The sequence below is a fragment of the Hordeum vulgare genome, chromosome 4H (genome assembly GCF_904849725.1).
Source record: "Hordeum vulgare subsp. vulgare chromosome 4H, MorexV3_pseudomolecules_assembly, whole genome shotgun sequence".
In the NCBI taxonomy this organism is placed as follows: domain Eukaryota; kingdom Viridiplantae; phylum Streptophyta; class Magnoliopsida; order Poales; family Poaceae; genus Hordeum; species Hordeum vulgare.
The window spans coordinates 503,938,205-503,958,691 of NC_058521.1; the positions used below are offsets into that span (position 1 = coordinate 503,938,205).

The 20,487-nt window shown below is 47.9% G+C and overlaps 1 protein-coding gene across 1 annotated transcript; it reads left to right on the forward strand.

The window, feature by feature from the left end:
* The first annotated feature begins 1,195 nt into the window (after positions 1–1,195).
* LOC123449164 (glucan endo-1,3-beta-glucosidase 11-like) lies at positions 1,196–3,623 on the forward strand. The gene is made up of 2 exons (XM_045126269.1): positions 1,196–2,498; positions 3,197–3,623. The coding sequence occupies exons 1-2, from the start codon at positions 1,317–1,319 to the stop codon at positions 3,275–3,277; spliced, it is 1,263 nt and encodes a 420-aa protein (XP_044982204.1). The 5' UTR covers positions 1,196–1,316; the 3' UTR covers positions 3,278–3,623.
* Positions 3,624–20,487: the final 16,864 nt, after the last annotated feature.

The window sequence follows — 20,487 nt, forward strand, 5'->3', positions numbered from 1 at the left end:
AATAAAAATATTTCATATTAGAAAGTAGCTTGAGATATTTATATTGATTTTTTCTCTTCAATGTAAATTATATTAGTGAGCCTCATTAAGAAAATTTTTTTTGATGCACATGCGTCTTTATTCTTCACTTAAACTTTTAAGCTTTTTACATCAAATCATTTTTTTTCTCCTCAAACACCTTCCTCTTGCTGAGGATCCCGCTATATCATTTGAACATACATCTAATTCTATATGATATGCGAGACATCACCCTCAAGCTATGCATTGGCCATGCTCTAAAATATTCCATGCCCTTTTAAGTAAAAAGAAATAAATTATGCGATGTATCTCTTTTTTAAGAAGCCTCGTAAGTGTGACATGTGTGTCACAAAGTAAGGCTGTCATGATGTTTTATTATATCAAGTTTAGTTGTTTGAGGATGATAATTTTAGTTTTGAAACGTGACAACTTTTGGTTTGAATGACAACTTTCAATTTTTCTATACTTTTTAAAGATAATTTTAATTATAAAAACATCACAATGATGTTACTTCGTGGCACATATGTGGTACTTATCATTTAGTTTTTCGTTTGAAAAGCGTAGGTTTCACTTTTTTTAACACAGTATATATGTAAACGTTCATATACACGTCTATGCACTTACCTTTATGAACATCTTCAAAAATCTAAATCAATATATAATTTTAAAATTTATGAGATCATCATAAACGTCTCGTCGTTGACTGAAACGTCCCTTGCTTCATTGTCCTTTCTCGTATTGAATACGCATAGACGAAAATACTACTGTAGAATGAATAAAAAATAATGGGCTAGCACTAAATGAAAAAACTTTTGCAACGTCTTCTTGCGATGCGCGTCTGCCCCATCCCGGCCTCCGTCACGTCACGTGTGACCCAACGTTTCCCATGCGTTGATGGCCCCAGAAATACAGCCGTTGCGGCGGCACGGTCTACGGGCACAGTCTCTCGTGCCGACCATCGGATTCCAGCCCACCTCCCGCTCCCAGTAGATTAGTAAACCAATGCGTGCCGGTAAACACCCCCGTTGTCTGCCTGTCTTCGGGGCCCCCGTTCAGAATCACCTACTACTACGTTTCATGTCGGTAAAAAAAGATGCTCGATAGGAGTACTCGAGACCTCTGTACTGCCCGTTTCAATTCTGTCGGTAACTTCACCCGATCGCCTTCTACCCCCCAAATCTCACTCTTCCTTTCCCCATACCCAACTCCAATCACTCTCCCCCGGCCCAAAACCTTCGCCCGTGCAAATCTCACCTCGCCCTCCCTCCCTCCGCCCCGCTCCGCTCCTACCTCCAATAATGCCGCTCCGCGACGGCCTCCGGCGGCGGCTCCAGCGCGCAGGCTGCATCCATCTCGCCGCGGCGCTGTGCGTGCTCGCGCTCGCGGTCGCGTCGGACGCCGCGCCGGCGCCGGTGTCGCTGCTGGGCATCAACTACGGCCGCGTGGGGAACAACCTGCCGCCGCCGCAGGCCGCGCTTCCCCTGCTCCAGGGCCTCGGCATTGCGCGCGTGCGGCTCTACGACCCCGAGCCTGGCGTGCTGCGCGCCTTCGCCAGGACCGGGATCGAGCTCTACGTCGGCGTGCCCGACCAGTGCCTCGCCGCGGTCGCCGAGCCGGCCGGCGCCGCGTCCTGGCTCAAGGACAGCATCCTGCCCTACCTGCCCGACACCAAGATCGTCGCGCTCACCGTCGGCAACGAGGTGCTCACGGGCAACAACACCGCGCTCACCCGCAACCTGCTCCCGGCCATGGAGTCGCTCCACGCCGCGCTCGCCGCGGCCAACCTCGACAAGCAGATCGCCGTCACGACCGCGCACAACCTCGGCATCCTCGGGACGTCCTACCCGCCCTCGGCGGGGGCCTTCCGGAAGGACCTGCTCCCGTACCTCTGCTCCATCCTCGACTTCCACGCCAAGACAGGCTCGCCGTTCCTGGTGAACGCGTACCCCTACTTCGCCTACTCCGACGATCCCAAGGGCATACACCTGGAGTACGCTCTCCTCGAGCCGAGCTACCCCGGCGTCCCGGACGCCAACACCGGGCTCCACTACCCCAACCTGCTCGTGGCGCAGGTCGACGCCGCGTACCACGCCATCTCGGCGGCGAACAGCGCGGCGGCGCGGGTGGTGGAGATACGGATCTCCGAGACGGGGTGGCCTTCCGCGGGGGACGCGAACGAGAAGGCCGCCACGCCGGAGAGCGCGGCTCGGTACAACAGCAACGTGATGCGGCTGGTGGCGGAGTGGAAGGGCACGCCGCTCAAGCCCAACGTGCCGCTGCGCGTCTACGTGTTCGCGCTCTTCAACGAGAACACCAAGCCCGGGCCGGCGTCCGAGCGCAACTACGGCCTGTTCAAGCCCGACAGCACGCCGGTGTACCCGCTGACGTACAAGCCTGCGGGCGGCGGAATCGGCGGGGGCAACAGCACCGGCGGAGACAACGACTACTACGACATCTCGGCTGCGTCGCGGGAGCCCACGGTGAGCTCTGCTTTTCTTTTCTGCTCTGTCAGTTGTTCATGCCTACATTGACCTTTAGGGGTTCCTTTGTGGAAAGGAGATGACACTTTGGGTGATTGCATCATTTCTCGCTGCTTTTGCGCACTCGAGACTCGAGAGTGCGCATGCCGTAGGTTGACCACGGTCTCCGCGCAATTCAGATTGTGAAATTAGAAAAGTTTCTTGCGTAATCGACATCAACATCAGTTGTTTATTCCACACAGATCCAGATTCTGGCAATCGTCACCTTGAAAATTAGATGTGAGTGTGACCCCTCCGTCACCATCGACCAGATTCTCCTTTCCTCCCTAGCATTCCACACGTCTGAGTAGGAACTCGACCGGATTTCTCAGGTTTCACAAAACTGCTTGCTTTTCTTTGTGGAAATAAAAAAGGCTTCCAAAATAAATACTCCTACAAAACAGTAGTACGTATATCTGATGGTTCCAGCAAGAGAAAGTAGATCTGAAGATCCCACCGCAGTTCTCACTTCCCGCTACATGATAATCAAAATGCCAAATGCGCGTCTGTAATGCAGTCTCCGGCAGGTGTTCTTTCCGGGGGCCGATCTATATTTGTTCCTTTCTCAAGAAAATCAATGTTCCTTACGGCTTTCCTTATTATTCTATTGCTTTCCTCATGTGGCGTTTCTCGTTTGTTTGTGGCTTGTGATTTGAAAGGGTCGGCGGTGGACATGGGCGCAAGCTGCTGTGTCAGGAGGTGTTGCTGCCCTCATTCATGGTTGCAGCCTGAGGTACTGAGATCATCATGGAGCGTGCCACTCTCTCTCGTCTTGATGGCTGAGATTCAGGGGTAGGTAGATAGGACGGAATGGAACTGCCTGCTCTGGAGCAATGGTGTTGATGATGATCGTGATCCGCTGCGCGGCGCTCCTTTGCTGTTGTGGTTGCTCAAGACCGAGACCGAGACGTGGATGTCTGATGAAACGATTAATTTGATGATGGCATCCCAGCTATGTACTACACACTCTCTAGTTCCGATTCATCTTGGTGCCTTAAAAACCGCTGATCGTTGGGACTAAAATAGACCCAGATCAGTCGGTTTTAATTGCCTTTTAATAGAAATGTTCTCTTGAGTAGTACCCTAGCACTGCTGTCTACAAATATACTGGATTTCATGAGGTGCCAAAGCTGAAGACTAGTAGCCCTTCCAAATAAAATGAAAATAAATGAAGCTACTCAATTTCATCTGAATTTGTCAACGATGATGTTGCGATTGCTCAAGTCCAGAAGGTTAAACTTTTGTAACCTGTTGGAACTGGATCGGAAAATGGATTCGGTGAAGGGTACCACACGTGAGAACCTATCCTTCTTCGTTTTGTATATGTTGCAGTCACGTACTCAGATTTTCAAACTTCTGGGACAACAGGACGTGGCTAAATTTCGTGTTTTGACCCTTCTACAAAAGTTGATCGAGATCTAATCCTGATTTGTAAAAAATTCAGGATCTGATTTTTTTTACCGAACTCCGTTTATGTTGTCTCAACGTAGCCGCTCTCAAGTCCAGATAAATGACGACGGCTGTGATAGGTTTGACGAGCCAACGTCAAAACTCAGCCACTTTTGTAAAGATGAAACCCAAAAGATTTTCTTTGAAAGCGTTACCCTCTCGTGATCCGGAACCCGGGTGTGGTGTCAAATGGGCAAGAGCCGGGCCGCCACCCTCGATGGTGCACCGTATCGTGATCTGGATACGGTGGCAAGTGAGCAAGGATCATGTCGTTGCATCCTTAGTGACGCGCCGCATCGACGTCCGGGTGTAGTGGAAAATAAGCAAGGGTCTTGGCATTTGACTCGACGAGTGTGAAAGGTAAGGAAGCTAGCCTAGCCTAGTAGGATCGCTTAGGTAGCTGGACCATAGGGTCTCTCACAAGTAAGCTTCGTGAGGTAGCTGATACAACGGTGAGGAGAGGTGTTTGATATTTTTTGCATTCAAGAGACCAAATGAAGGGGACAGAAGGCGAGGAAGGTGGAGGGTATAGGCTTCAAGCTATGGTACCCGAGGACGACTGCAAAGAGAAATGGAGTAGGCATCTATAAGAGCCTCAAGTATTGGAGTGGTAGACGTAGACGTGTGGACCAGATTATACTCGTCAAGCTCGTAGTTCGAGATTTAGTTCTCAACATTATGAGCGTGTATGACCCGCAAGTAGGACATAATGAGAACACCAAGATGGATTTTTGGGAAGGCCTCAAGGACATAGTTAGGAATGTACCCACTAGCGAGAGGCTCTTCATAGGAGATCTCAGTGGCCACGTAGGCACATCTAACATAGGTTTTGAAGGGTTGCATGGAGGCTTAGGCCATGGCATCAGTAATCAAGAAGTAGAAGATGTCTTAAGCTTTGCGCTAGCCTACGACATGGTCGTAGCTAACACACTCTTTAAGAAGAGAGAATTACATCTAGTGATTTTTAGTAGTGCTCAACACTTTAGCCAGATTGATTTCATCCTCTCGAGAAGAGAAGACACGCGTGCGTGCCTAGATTGTAAGGTGATACCTAGAGAGAGTGTCGTCCCTCGGCATAACCTTGTGGTTGCTGATTTTCGCTTTCGGATTCGTGTCCAGTGGAACAAGCGTGCCAAAGTCGCTAGAACAAAGTGGTGAAAGCTCAAGAGGGAGGTAGCTCACGTGTTCAAGGAGAGAGTCATTAATGAGGGTCCTTGGGAGGAAGGAGGGGATGCAAACAACATGTGGGTGAATATGTCAACTTGCATTCGTAAGGTGGTCTCAAAGGAGTTTGGAGTGTCCATGAGAAGTAGAAGCAAAATTAAAGATACTTGGTGGCGGAACGATGGTGTCCAAAAGGCAATTAAGTAGAAGATAGATTATTTCAGATGCCTATACCTGGATTGGAGTGCGGACAACATAAAGAAGTATAAGATGGCAAAGAAGGCCGCAAAGCGAGCTGGAAGTGAAGCAAGGGGTCGAACGTATGAGGACCTCTACCAGCAGCTAGACACGAAGGAAGGAGAAATGGATATTTATAAGATGACCAAGATCCAAGAGAGGAAGACGAAAGATGCTGACCATATCTAATGCATCAAGGACGGATCAGATCATCTCCTGGTGACGAACGAGGAGATTGAGAATAGATGGCATGGGTACTTTGACAAGTTGTTTAATGGGGAGAGTGAGACTTCTACAATTGAACTGGACGACTCCTTTGATGACACTGACATGCATTTTATGCGGTGAATCCTGGAGTCGGAGGTCAAGGAGGCTTTAAAAAGGATGAAAGGAGGCAAGGCAATGTACCTTGATTGTATCCCGATTGAGGTGTGGAGAGGCCGTGGGGATATAACGATAGTATGGCTAACCAAGATTTTCAACCTCATTTTTCGGGCAAACAAGATGGTAGAAGAATTGAGACGAAGTATATTAGTGACAATCTTCAAGAACAAGCGAATTTTTAGACTTGTACTAATTATCATGGAATTAAGCTGATGAGCCATACAATGAAGCTATGGGAGAGAGTCATTGAGCACCGCTTAAGAAGAATGACAAGCGTGACCAAAAATCAGTTTGGTTTCATGCGTGGGAGGTCGACCATGAAAACCATTTTCTTGATACGACAGCTTATGAAGAGACGCATGGAGAAAAAGATTGGAGAAGGCCTATGATAAGATACCGCGCTATGTCATGTGGTGTACCTTCGGGAAATACAAAGTCTCATCAAAGTACATTACCCTCATCAAGGACATTTACGATAATATCGTGACAAGTGTTCGAACAAGTGATGGCAACACTGACAACTTCCCGATTAAAATAGGACTGGATCAAAGGTTAGCTTTGAGCCCGTATCTTCTTGCCTTGGTGATGGATGAGGTTACAAGGGATATACAAGGAGATATCCCATGTTGTATGCTCTTTGCGATGATGTGGTCAAGGTTGTCAGAATCGCGATTCTGAATTGGATCGGAGCTCCGTTGGTAGGATTGTGAATCATAGAATCATAACTACCAAGATCGTAGAAACTTAGATTCTATGAGCAAAATCGTAGAATTGGAGGGGTTAGTTTGGATCGTAAAGTCGTAAGATTCTAAGACTTGTGTCGCGATTCTGATAACTTTGGATGTGGTGCTAGTCGATGATAGTCGGACGAGGATCAACAGGAAGTTAGAGCTATGGAGACAGGCCTTGGAATTGAAAGGAAGTTAGCCTTGATGGGCACGTGGTGCCTCACAAGGACACCTTTTGATATTTGGGATCAATGCTGCAGAAAGATGAAAATATTGATGAAGATGTGAACCATCTAATTAAAGCTAGATGGATGAAGTGGCGCCAAGCTTCTGGCATTCTCTCTCACAAGAGAGTGCCACAGAAGGTAAAAGACAAGTTCTATAGAACGACGGTTTGACTCGTAATGCTGTATGACGTTGAGTGTTGGTTGACTAATAGTCGACTTGTGCAGCAGTTGGGTGTGGTGGAGATGCACATGTTGAGATAGATGTGTGGCCACACTGTTAGGTAACGTAGCAAAAATTCAAAATTTTCCTACGCCATATTCAGATCTTCCTATGGAGAAACCAGCAACGAGAGAGGGGTGAGAGCTTCTTCATACCTTTGAAGACCGCTAAGCGGAAGCGTTGCTAGAACGCGGTTGATGGAGTCGTACTCGCTGCAATTCAGACCGCGGTGTGATTCCGATCTAGTGCCGAACCACGGCACCTACGCCTTCAACACACGTGCAGCCTGGTGACGTCTCCCGCACCTTGATCCAGCAAGGAGGAGGGAGAGGTTGGAGAAGAGCTATGGCAGCACGACGGCGTGGTAGCGATGGAGCGACGAGGTCTCCCGGCAGGGCTTCACCAAGCACCGTGGGAGAGGAGGAAGAAGAGAGACAGGGCTGCGCCGAGAGAGAGAGAAATTGTCGTGTCTCCAATGGCCAAAACCCCCACTATATATAGGGGGAAGGGGAGGGTGGCGCCTCCCCTTAGGGTTCCCACCCCTAAGGGGTGCGGCAGCCCTAGATGGGGCAGGAGGTGGCGGCCAGGAGGGGAGGAGGGGGTGGCGCACCCCCTGGTGGGCCTAAGGCCCACCTGACTTAGGGTTTCCCCCCTTCCCTCTCTTGGCGCCTTGGGCTGGGTGTGGGGGGGGGGCGCACCAGCCCACCCATGGGCTGGTTCCCTCTCACACTTGGCCCATGTAGCCTCCCGGGGCTGGTGACCCCTCCCGGTGGTCCTCCGGAACCCTTCCGGTGGTCCCGACACGTTGTCGGTGGTGCCCGAAACATTTGTGGCGTCCAAACTGTGACAACCCGATGCCGACGTTCCAGAAGATTCCCCTTTTCTTTCCGTTTCCGTCGTGTGTCTATTTTTATTTGTTGCATCATCATCGCATCATGCGCATCATCAGCATTGCATCGGCACCCCGTTGCCGCCAGTTTTCAAAACTTGCATCCGTTGTTAGTTGCCGGTTCTCGTAGTTGTCCGTTCTGAGCCCGACCGCACTCGCACGCGCCCGCGGCATCGTCAAACCCTGTTTTAAATGTGCGTTTAAAACTTTCTCCGATTGAGCTGGAATTTGTCATGCGGTATTATTTATATATAGCTAGGCCGCCTGTCGAATTTCGTCGCGATCGGAGTCCGTCTGGTACTCGAACGGTTGACCGTAGCGGCACCGTATTCGGTCTACCGTCGGACATGTTTCGGTGTTTTAAATCTTGTTGCCGCGCCGCGCTATTTCCCTCTCACCCCTACATAGCCCATCTATACAGGTCAGTAGTGCCACGTAGCCACTTCCTCCATTCGTGGTCATCGGATCGCGATCGGACGGATGAGGTCCACCCCACCAGAGGCCAACCCTATATAAGCTTCACCCCCCTAGAGAGACCTCTCTCACTCTTCCCCCATGTAAAATTGCAGCCACCCCCTAGCAAAACTCCAACTTCAAGTCCCACTTCTTCCAATCTCGAAATCCACTCCTCCCCTTCATTTTTAGCCCTCAGATCCACAATTAGAGGCCTAATTTTTCGTCTCCTAGCCCTGCCGGACATTGTCCATGGCCACCGGACATTGTCCGGGCAACCACAGGAGATCCATGCCTTGGCCAGCTCCTCCCGAGCTCCACCCATGGCAGCAAGCCATCCCGAGCCAGCCCCCGTCTCCCGCGCCTCGTGCCTTCCTCGCCCCTTTCCACCGGGAGCCGTGCCCGCCACCGGCCAGCAACCGCCGCTGCCGGATCCCGCGCCCCCACCTTCGTCCCCGTCTGGTACCGTGGCTAGCCGTAGCTCGCCAGGCCAGCCCGCGCCGCCGCCATGCGCCGCCGCCGCTCCCCCCGATGTGCGCCTGAATCCGTCGGTCCCCACCACCGCCATCTCGGTCCAGGCCGGACCGAGGCCCTCCGTCGGCCACCGCCGTAGAGCCTGCAGCCGCCGCCTCGCCTCTGCCCTGGAGGGGCACGAGGAGGACGAGGTACTCCACGCAGCGCACCAGTCCCTCGACCTGGGCCATCCCCAGCTCCCCACGCGACCCAGCGACCAGGCCTCGGCCCAGCTCCAGCGCCAGGCCAGATCCGGCCCAAGGTGAGCCTCTTCCCCCCTGTGTAGCATTAGGTAAATTAGGCCCAGTAGTATTTTTTCCTTTTTAGGGATTTTCGGAATATATTAAATTGCAGAAAATAGGTAAATATTTAAACGTCCGTAGTTTCCAACTCGTGTGTCGGATCGCGACGTGTAGCATATGTATCTTGTGTACCTTTTCGCGTAGATCACGAATTTACAACTTGCATAGTTGTTTGATGTAGTCTTGCATGCCGAATGCATAGATTAGTGTGCTGTCCAAATAAAATATAGCCCGTATTATTTTTCCGTGCGTGTTCGTATAGCCCGAATGCCGTATTAGAAATGCCTATGTTTTAGGAACTATTTTTCCGTGTGTTTTAGAGCGGTCACTCGTATTTTTTGCGTGTAGGGATTGCCGGTAGTTTACTTTCCCGTGTATAGGTTATTATCTCGCCTTTTGTGTGACATTATTTTGTGTTGCAACCCCACATATTTTATATGTTCCCGGGGTAGAAAAATCCATGGGATTTTTGTCACATCCCTAACCCTTAAGCAAGATAGCATTGTGCTCATGTCTTCTTTGCATTTACATCTAAGAAGTTTCAACAAAACCAACAAAGTGGCAAAAGGAAAAACTCAAAACCCTAGCAACCATTTCAATTAAAGGAAATTTCAACTAGTTCAAAATCAATGAACCCAAAATGGCCTCAAGAAATGTTCAAACTTTCTGCTAAATCATGAAAGTAAATGAGCATTGGAGAAAACTATTTTCTTGACACTTTAAGCATTTTAAATAAATGCAAAAGCCGCTGGTTTCAAATTTAAAATTTGAAATCAGAAACTATAATTTTCCAAAAATGTTGAAAGTCTTGGAAATGAGTGGGGATATTATAACAAATATTTCAGGAGGTCTAAAATAGTTTTTACTTTTTGTTTTGGAGCTGAAATAATTAGCAAAGCAATAAATAGCAAAACAGAAAAACAAAAAAACAGAGAAAATGGGAAAAAACTTACCTGTCGCCTCAGCCTGGCCCGGCCCATCTCCTTGCTCGTCCCCTCCCTCGCGCCAGTAGGCAGCAGGAGGTGGCCGCCGCCCCCTCCGGCGCGGCCACGCACCTGCGTGCCTGCCTGGCCGCCGGTTCGCGCTGGCAACGACGGGGATAAGCTCCCCAGAGCTTCCCCTATCCATTCCCCGCCTCGGTTCTTCCCCTCCTCCCGGATCCCCTCCTTCTCCCTGTTGCCGCCATTAGAGCCGAGTTCGAGCTCGAGCTGCCCGTGCCCCTGGCCATAGGATCCCCTCCCAGAGCACGCCATTAGCTCCGCCTCGTCGCCCTGGTCGTCTCTGCAGAAGCCGAAGCCTCCTCGAGCCCTGCAACGCCCGCAACGCCGTCGTCTTCCTCCTCCGGCCGCCGGACCTCTCCCGTCGATTCGTCGCCCCCAGGCCTTCCCCGAGCCGTCTAAGCTCTGCTCTGCACTCCCTGTGAGCATGCGGTTGTTTCCCCTAAGTTTTCCCCGTCGATCCCCTCCTCTAGCCCTAGTTTCACCGGAGCCCGACGAGGACCGCTGCTGCCGCTCGTCGCCGGTAGCCCTCCGATGTCCAGCTCGTCCTTCCGAGGGCACCAACAGCTCCAGGACGACGCGTAGATGCCGTAGCAGCTAAGAACCGAGCGTAGATCTCTCTGATTCAAAGACCCCGATGACGCCCGAGCCTTGGCCGCCGCCAAGCTCGTCGCCGGTGTCATCTCCGGCCAGATCAGCCCCGGCTAGGCGCAGAAACGAAGCTGCGGGAGACGTGCCGTTCCTCTGGTGCTCTCCGCGCAGCATTTGGCCCCCTGTGCGCCGTTTCCGAGCCCCTCCGCCGTGCTGGTGGTCGCCGGAGGCTCCCCGCCGGCGAGGACGACCTCGCCGCCGGTGGAGGTCGACGTGGCAAGCTAACCCAGCCGATTAGTGACTTCATCACTCGCTGACAAGTGGGCCCAAGGCCAAGTCAAACCTCAGTTAGGGCTGGTCAGCGCGGGATGAGTCCTAGAGAGGCTAACCAGTGGGGCCCCCCTGTCAGGTTTGACCTGAACAGGTCGGCTGACCTGCTGACGTCAGCCTGATGCAATAAATGGAATTTCTAGTTTAAAACTAATTCAGGAAATTGCTAAAAATTGCAAAAATCATAGAAATTAATCTGTAACTCCAATGAAAATAAATTATATATGAAAAAGTATCAGAAAAATTCAAGGATTCTGATTATGCTATTTTCAACTATGTTTGAAAAAGTTACAGGACCCTAAATTGTGAAATAAGGATTAATTCAATTCTTTAATCACTTTATAAATGGAATTTTCAAAAATATCCAAATTTCATTATAAATGCAATGATCACACACTGCCCTAGATATAAATCAGTACCATAACATGACATTTCATGCATGTTAACATTAGGTTGATCTGAGCATCAGGTCGAATCAATTAAACCGGTATCCGAGAATACCGTTTGAATTGCTATTCGAATGTGATTCAAATCAACTCTAAACCTAAAACATCTTGATTATAATAACTTATCATTTTGCATTCTCATGCCATGCTCATGCATCATTTTGATTGCATATGATTGTTATTGAATGTTGCCATTCATTTCGGTAGGCTCCGCACACCCGGATTCCACCGAATATCCGTCTGACGGATATCGTTCCTCCTCTGAGCAACAAGGCAAGCAACCCTTTTGATCATCCCGATAACTCCTATGTTCTTGCTCCTGCACCTATTTATTGCATTAGGATCAAATGCTTCAACTGCTTTTGCCACGATAGTTGGACCCACTTCCTTTGCATGACTTAACCTTGTCACAGTAAATAGCCGAACCTTGCAACCTAGCATACCTGGTAGTTGCTTGAGCTATGATGTGCCTTATCCTGCTATGCATGCTATGCTTAGAGTTGTGTATGGTCTGTCATCTGGGAGATGAACAGAAATGTGGAATGTGTTCGGTGAGCAAAGGTCGTGTGTTGAACTTGATTTGGTAAAGGTACCGGTGAAAGGCTGTGTAGGAGTACATGGCGGGTTGTTTCATTGGAACCGTCCTTAGGAACTGAGTTCCGTGTATGTAATCCAAGACTAGATACTACCACATGCTGGGCCCTGAAATATGACCCCGCTCGGCCTATTAATCGCGTAGTACTCGGTCCAGGAGTTGCAAGTAGTTTCTGGTGTTTATAGAAATGCTGGAGGCCGTGCATGGTGCTGACCTGAGAGGTGGACCGTGATGCGGTAGGCGGTGGCACGGTGTACCAAGTGGCACCCGGATGGTGGGCTTGGGAACCCTGCGCACATCGTTTGAGGCCGTGGCGGAAACCTCGGCCGGACTTCCGTACGGGTTACTCTCAAATAGGCGATAAACCTGGACTAGGTACTAGTGTGGTTAACGGTCATGGCCGACTCCCTCGCTGGGCTTCCGCTTGAAGGTTGCCGAGGTGCATGACGTGCACATAGCGATAAGTGGCGAGAGCGTGTGTGACGAAGTACACCCCTGCAGGGTTATGATCTATTCGAATAGCCGCGTCCGCGGATATGGACTACTTGGAGACATATGTTGTTCATAGATAACTTCAATGGCTACTCATAAAATTGTCAAGATAAGCGTGAGTGTCGTGGACGGCATTTCCGTATGGAGACGGAATGATTCCACTATAGTGTATTGTTGTGGTGTTAGTGGACTCGTGTGCGAGAAATCAAGTTGTCAAAACTAATTTCAAAATGCAAGTTGTCTAGCCACGAGTCAAATGCTGGCTTTCCGCATGAAACCCCACAATACCTTTTGATACCTTGCATGAGTAGTTAGTTCTCCTAAAGTCTTGCTGAGTACCTTCGTACTCATGTTTGCTTAATAAATGTTGCAGAGGTTGCTAATGACCCTAATGGAGGGTTCTTCGTAGACATCGACGACGACGAGTAGCTGGTGTCCCAGCTACGATCTGGCCCTACGTCGGCTCTGTAGTATAGTCAGGCCACGTGCCTACTAGTTGCCCTGTCTATACTCAGACAGTTTTATAACTCTTCCGCTGGCTTGTATTGTATGACTGCTATTGTGGGTCGTGAGACCCTTAATGTGTAATATTATGTGTGTGGCTCTTCCGAGCCTCTTAAATAAAGCTTTTATGGTTATGGTTATGTTGTGATGCCATCAATGTATCTATACATATCAGTATGCCATGCGTACGTGTGTCTTACTTGATATGTATGGGGTTCGAATACCTAGTCGTGAACTTTAGTAGCACTCCTTACAAGGAAATGCCCCTTTGTGATCCAACGAGCCTTGGTAGTTCGCTACTGCTCCGGACACATTGGTTGACCGGCATGTGTCCTTCTTAGCTGTTGTGTCTGTCCCCTTTGGGGAAATGTCACGCGACGTAATGGAGTCCTTGTAGCTTGCTACGACTCGTCTACGTTCGTTGATGACCGACACCTGCTTTGTTGGGTCATGTATGCCTGTCCTTGTGCGGAACTGCCACTTTGGTTTATGACTAGACATGTCGATCCGGGTTCTTTGACATTGGATTGCTAGCGACACTATCGCATACGTGAGTCAAAAGACGCAAACGGTCCCGGCTAAGGTAAGGCTGCAGCCGTGGGGTTAACCGTGCGTGAGACCACAAAGGGATGCGATGTGTTACAGGCTGGATTCCTATGGCTTAGGATCGGGGTCCCGACAGCGTTGGTATCAGATCCTGACTGACTGTAGGATTACTAAGCCAAACTGGTCGAAGTTGAGTCTAGAATTGCTTTAGTTATATATAAGGGAATTGTTTGTGGAAGGGAACGTAATACTCTTGTTCTCTTCTCAAGTTATTCTATCCTGGTCATCCTCGTCTTTTCCGCGGGAATTAAGGACTAGATTTCTCATCTTCTCCTAGGCTCGTGTTTCCGATCGGTAGCTTATAGGACTACGGGTCGAGAGATATTGGGTTTCTTTTATTCCTAGGAAGCAGGAAGTAAGTTTGATGATCAGAGAGTTGAACTTGATAGTTGAGTGGCTACGCTATTCCATTTTGGGTTGTCTCAAATTTGTTTTGAGCATTTACAGCCGTTATGCTGCCCAATTTTTCATTCAGAGCTCTAATGCTTTTGCATTACTCTCTATTTACAGATGCCTGGCCGTCCTTCTCGTCAGGTGGTACGTCTGACCAGGTGCATTGATGTAAGAGGTCATACGGCCATGCTGGTCAGGGTGATGTCGGTGTGCGGTTACCGCTGGTACCTAATCGAGATAGAACTAAATAATCCGTATGTGGAGTTTCGTCAATATGCAATACGTTGCATATTGAACTTCACTTAATGTGTAGTGTTTGCTTGTGTGAATTATCATGCCGTGTCTTGCTTGTATTCAGCCTGTTCATGCATCATATGTGCGTGCATCGTGTGGTGAATCTCGTGTGTTGATTCTTGTTTCCGGTTTGCTTCGTCTCGGTAGAGTTCCGCAAGCGTGCCGGATTGTGAGGACTCGTTCGACTACGTCGGTTCGTCTGCTTCACGGAGGCATTCTTCTTCCAAGCGGGATCTCAGGCAAGATGACCATTTCCCCAGATACCATTACTATCATTCCCATGCTAGTTTTACCGTTGCTACCGTTTATGTCTCGTTGCCTACCACATGTTAAATATCAGCCTCTCAACAATGCCATGAATACCTTCAACCTGTTCGACCTAGCAAACCACTGATTGGCTATGTTACTGCTTGCTTAACCCCGTTGATAGCGTTGCTAGTTGCAGGTGCAGTTCTTCCATGTGATAACATGGGTCCCTTGTCATATCACCATATTTAAATGCTATTTAATTTAATGCACCTATATACTTGGTAAAAGGTGAAAGGCTCGGCCCTTTTCTAGCCTGGTGTTTTGTTCCACCTTTGCCCCCGTAGTTTCCGACTACCGGTGTTATGTTCCATAAATGAGCGCTCCTAACACGATCGGGGTTGTTATGGGGACCCCCTTGATAATTCGTTTTAGATTAAGACTGGTCTGGCAAGGCCCAACTTTGGTACTACATTTGCCTAATAACCTAATAATAATGCATAGGGACCTGCCGGCACCGGAGGATAATTTAATCAACACCCGGGCCAGTGCTCCTCATGAGTGTTGGTCCAAATTGGCAGACTACGGGGCCACCGCGGGGCAACCCGAGGTTTGGTATCTCCTTGTGTGACCCATCCGTCGTGTTCTGAGAACGAGGTACGCGACTCCTATCGGGATCGTCGACACGTCGGGCGGCCTTGCTGGAGTAGTTTTACCTTTGACGAAATATCTTGTGCATCGGGATTCCGGTGATGCTTTGGGTATTCTCAGAGTTGAGGTTTTCCACTAGGGAATCCGACGAGATCGCGAGCTTCGTGATTGAGGATTTCTATGTGGCTTGTGGTAATTTGTGATGGACTAGTTGGAGCACCCTTGCAGGGTTAAATCTTTTCGGAAAGCCGTGCCCATGGTTATGTGGCAACGTGGAAACTTTGTTTAACACTGGTTCTAGATAACTTGAAGTTAACTTAATTAAAAACTTGCCAACTGTGTGCGTAACCGTGACTGTCTCTTTCGTGAGTTCTTTCTCCGATCGAGGACACGGTGGGGTTATGTCTGACGTAGGTAGGTGTTCAGGATCATCCATTTGGTCATCAGTAGTTCACGTCCGTTTTGCGTAGATCTTCCCCCTCTTATTTCTTGTACTCGTAAGTTTAGCCACCAAATATATGCTTAGCCGCTGCTGCAACCTCACCACTTAACCATACCTCATCCATTAAGCTTTGCTAGTCTTGATACCTTTGGAAATGAGATTGCTGAGTCCCCTGTGGCTCACAGATTACTACAACACCAGTTGCAGGTACATGTAAAGGTTACTTGATGCGAGCGCGTTGACTGTTCATTTGAAGTTGCTTCTTCTTCTTCTTAATCGATCTAGGATGGGTTCCAGGCCGGCAGCCTGGGATAGCAAGGATGGACGTCGTTCTTATTTTCTCTTTTGTTTTCGTCCGTAGTCGGACCCTGCTCTTACTCTTGATATTTATGTAATGTTCTGTTGTGACTCTGATGTAGCTTGTGGCGAGTGTAAGACAACTCTTTATGTATAACTCTTCTTTTCAGTACATGTACTTGTAACGATATCCATTCTTGCGACACGACGAGATGCGCTTCCTTCCCTGACGAGGTCTTCGTGCCAAATTGAGGATAGGGTCGCATCTTGGGCGTGACAAGTTGGTATCAGAGCAGTACCGACCTAGGAGCCCCCTTGATTGATCGAACATGGTCGAGTCGAGTCTAGTGAAAAACTGCTTTGAGTCTAGTTATATATCGGAGAGTAGGATTCTTTTTTCTCCTCTTCTATGCTCTGGTGAGGAATCTTGACGTAATAATTTAATTCTACTTCTCTTCCCACTCAATTTTTTTTAGGATCACGCGAATATTCTTGGAATCTATATGATGCCGATGTGACGGAGTTCTGTCTTGGTGCCTCCTATCTACTTTAAGTTTCAGGGGAGTTGAGCTCCAGGGGATTCTTGAGCACATCGTTATCATTCAGATTTCTTAGTATCTCAGGAAGAAGATGTTCGTAATTGCTTCAATACTAGTAGTGGTGAGATAACCCCGATGTCCCTAGTACTGGTGCAGATTGTTCGGGAGTACTGCCATACTTTGTATCGTAGTGATCATGAGGGTCTGTTGTAGATGAAGGTCCGAGATTCTGGTTGTGTGTTGACGGATGTGATACAAGTGACGGGTTAGTATAGGAGTTGTGTGATATTACTCCTTGTATCCGTGTACCAGATTGCATGACCAGAAATTTCGGGAATTCTGTTGGAAATATGCCCTAGAGGCAATAATAAATTAGTTATTATTATATTTCTTAGTTCATGATAATCGTTTATTATCCATGCTATAATTGTATTGATTGGAAACACAATACTTGTGTGGATACATAGACAAAACACTGTTCCTAGTAAGCCTCTAGTTGACTAGCTCGTTGATCAAAGATGGTCAAGGTTTCCTGGCCATAGGCAAGTGTTGTCACTTGATAATGGGATCACATCATTAGGAGAATCATGTGATGGACTAGACCCAAACTAATAGACGTAGCATGTTGATCGTGTCATTTTGTTGCTACTGTTTTCTGCGTGTCAAGTATTTGTTCCTATGACCATGAGATCATATAACTCACGGACACCGGAGGAATGCTTTGTGTGTATCAAACGTCGCAACGTAACTGGGTGACTATAAAGATGCTCTACAGGTATCTCCGAAGGTGTTCGTTGAGTTAGTATGGATCGAGACTGGGATTTGTCACTCCGTGTGACGGAGAGGTATCTCGGGGCCCACTCGGTAATACAACATCACTCACAAGCCTTGCAAGCAATGTGACTTAGTGTAAGTTGCGGGATCTTGTATTACGGAACGAGTAAAGAGACTTGCCGGTAAACGAGATTTAAATAGGTATGCGGATACTGACGATCGAATCTCGGGCAAGTAACACACCGAAGGACAAAGGAAATGACATACGGGATTATATGAATCCTTGGCACTGAGGTTCAAACGATAAGATCTTCGTAGAATATGTAGGATCCAATATGGGCATCCAGGTCCCGCTATTGGATATTGACCGAGGAGTCTCTCGGGTCATGTCTACATAGTTCTCGAACCCGCAGGGTCTGCACACTTAAGGTTCGACATTGTTTTATGCGTATTTGAGTTATATGGTTGGTTACCGAATGTTGTTCGGAGTCCCGGATGAGATCACGGACGTCACGAGGGTTTCCGGAATGGTCCGAAAACGAAGATTGATATATAGGATGACCTCATTTGATTACCGGAAGGTTTTCGGAGTTACCGGGAATGTACCGGGAATGACGAATGGGTTCCGGGAGTTCACCGGGGGGGGGGGGGGCACCCACCCCGGGGAAGCCCATGGGTGTTTGGGGTGCCACACCAGCCCTTAGTGGGCTGGTGAGATAGCCCAAGAGAGGCCTATGCGCATAGGAAAGAAAATCAAAGAGGAAAGGAAAAAAAAAGAAGGAGGTGGGAAAGGGAAGAAGGACTCCACCTTCCAAACCAAGTGGATTTCGGTTTGGGAGGGGGAGACCTTCCCCCTTGGCTCGGCCGACTCCCTTGGGAGTCCTTGGACCCCAAGGCAAGTCTCCCCCTCCTCCTCCTATATATAGTGGGGTTTTAGGGCTGATTTGAGACGACTTTTCCACGGCAGCCCGACCACATACCTCCACGGTTTTTCCTCTAGATCGCGTTTCTGCGGAGCTCGGGCGGAGCCCTGCTGAGACAAGGTCATCACCAACCTCCGGAGCACCATCACGCTGCCGGAGAAGTCTTCTACCTCTCCGTCTCTCTTGCTGAATCAAGAAGGCCGAGATCATCGTCGAGCTGTACGTGTGCTAAACGCGGAGGTGCCGTCCGTTCGGTACTAGATCGTGGGACTGATCGCGGGATTGTTCGCGGGGCGGATCGAGGGACGTGAGGACGTTCCACTACATCAACCGGTTTCACTAACACTTCTGCTGTACGATCTACAAGGGTACGTAGATCACTCATCCCCTCTCGTAGATGGACATCACCATGATAGGTCTTCGTGCGCGTAGGAAAATTTTTGTTTCCCATGCGACGTTCCCCAACAAATTCTTAGGTGGGAATTCAAATAGTTTCTTATAGGACAGTCTTCCAACAAATGCATGATGTTAGATTGGGGTTCGACATCTAGTGGATTCCTGTCCACGAAAATATCGAACGAAATCTTTCTCATGAGTTTGTTCTGGCTTATTTCATAAGCCTCACCCTTTGTTTTGTTTTAATATGATAATTCAAGTTGCTTCGATGTCAACTGGTGATTTCAGATCTTTCCTAAGAGGTGTTCTCATATTTTTATGTGAGAATGCAAATCCTTTTTGCTTAATCAGTTGTCTTGTCAATTCTTGTCAACTAGAGTCATCATATCAATTCTATTCAACCGGTGTGCTTCTCTTCAGTGAATTCAATCCTCTTTAATTTTTTTAATATCATTCTCTCATTTTATTCCGGAGTTCATCTCATCTAGCCCAAGTTGTCTTTGTTTTTCCCCACCCCCACCCTTTTTCTCAATGATTCAATTTTCATCCAAGAGTTTTCTTTTCATGTGCTTCCGCTGTCTGTTCTTTTCTCTCTTACCCGGTGATTTGTTGTGAAGATTCTCAGGAGTTCTAATTCATCATTTCTTCAACCTGGTTATCTTTTTCCGGTGAATTTAATTCAGTTGTCCGTGTTCATCATATTCCTTTCGTCCTTGTAATTCTTTCCTGTGTTGGAAATTCTTATCTAGTCTTTTGTTGGTATTTATCTCTATTCTTTCCGGAGCGTTGAAGATATCCCACTAGTTTTTGTTTCCAATCTTTTTAATTATTTCGAGGTTCTCAACCTCATCTAGTTCTCGTCATACCGGTGCATATATCTCTCTTCCAAGTAATCTTTTCCAGCGGTCGTTTCTTTGATTGGCCCCATAACCCACAGGTTCTTTCCCAGGATCTTATCTGGCTTTTGTAATCTTTCCCGGAGATCTCTAGTTCTTTCAACTATGACGTAAGTATGAATTTCATCAGTCATATTCCTTCTCCAAGGCCTATTTGAATTAATTCTCATATTTGGCTCAACCTTTCACTCTTCTTTATTCCGGAGTGTGTCAGTTATCCTTGGTGCTGTTCCTCGTCATCATTCTCAACTTGCAAATTCGAAGGAGTGTTTCTCTCAATCTTGGTTCATTCTCTTGAAGATTCATCATTTCAGCTTTGTCCCATCATCTTAATTGTTGTCATTCATGAGAATCCCTTTCTTGATATCCGGTGCACTTGTGAGTTGTTTTCATTCTTGATCCTCCGAAGGCCATCATTTCAGAAGATTCTTCGTTCTCAGCTTTCAGCTTTCACCCTCAATTCTTCTCCATTGTTGTCTCTTCGTTCGTCTCTCGATTATCCGGTGCCTTGTTCTAGTTTTCTCTCAGGTGGCTCATTATCTTTTCATTCTCTGTATCTCCAATAATTCTTGGTTTTCCCATTCAATTGTGAATTTTTACCGGTGTTTCCTTCAATTTTGCTTCAAGTGATGCTTATCTATGTGCCTCTTCAAGATTCATTTCTAGAAGAATACGTGATATGCTAAATCCGTTGCTTGTCATCAATTTAACTTGATGAAGGACTAGCATAACATAATTCTTATTCTTGTTAATAGTAATATGAATTCTTCTTCCGGAGCGGCTCACGATATCAATTCTTTTTCTCAAGTGTGCTTATCTTTTCTTTTCCGGAGTTCCAAGTTCTTTCAAGTATCTCTTTGTGAGATTCATCTAAATCTTGGCAGGTCATAATCATATTCTTTTCTACCTTCATATCTTTGCATCGTTCATTTGTATACGGAGGTCCTTCTTGGTGGTGCATCAAGGTTTTA

What these genes read in the sequence shown, in the direction of transcription:
- LOC123449164 (XM_045126269.1), top strand. Translation starts at nt 1,317, where the DNA reads ATGCCGCTCCGCGACGGCCTCCGGCGGCGGCTCCAGCGCGCAGGCTGC. An exon ending in CTGCGTCGCGGGAGCCCACG is followed by an intron (nt 2,499 to 3,196) that starts GTGAGCTCTGCT and finishes GTGATTTGAAAG; the next exon opens with GGTCGGCGGTGGACATGGGC.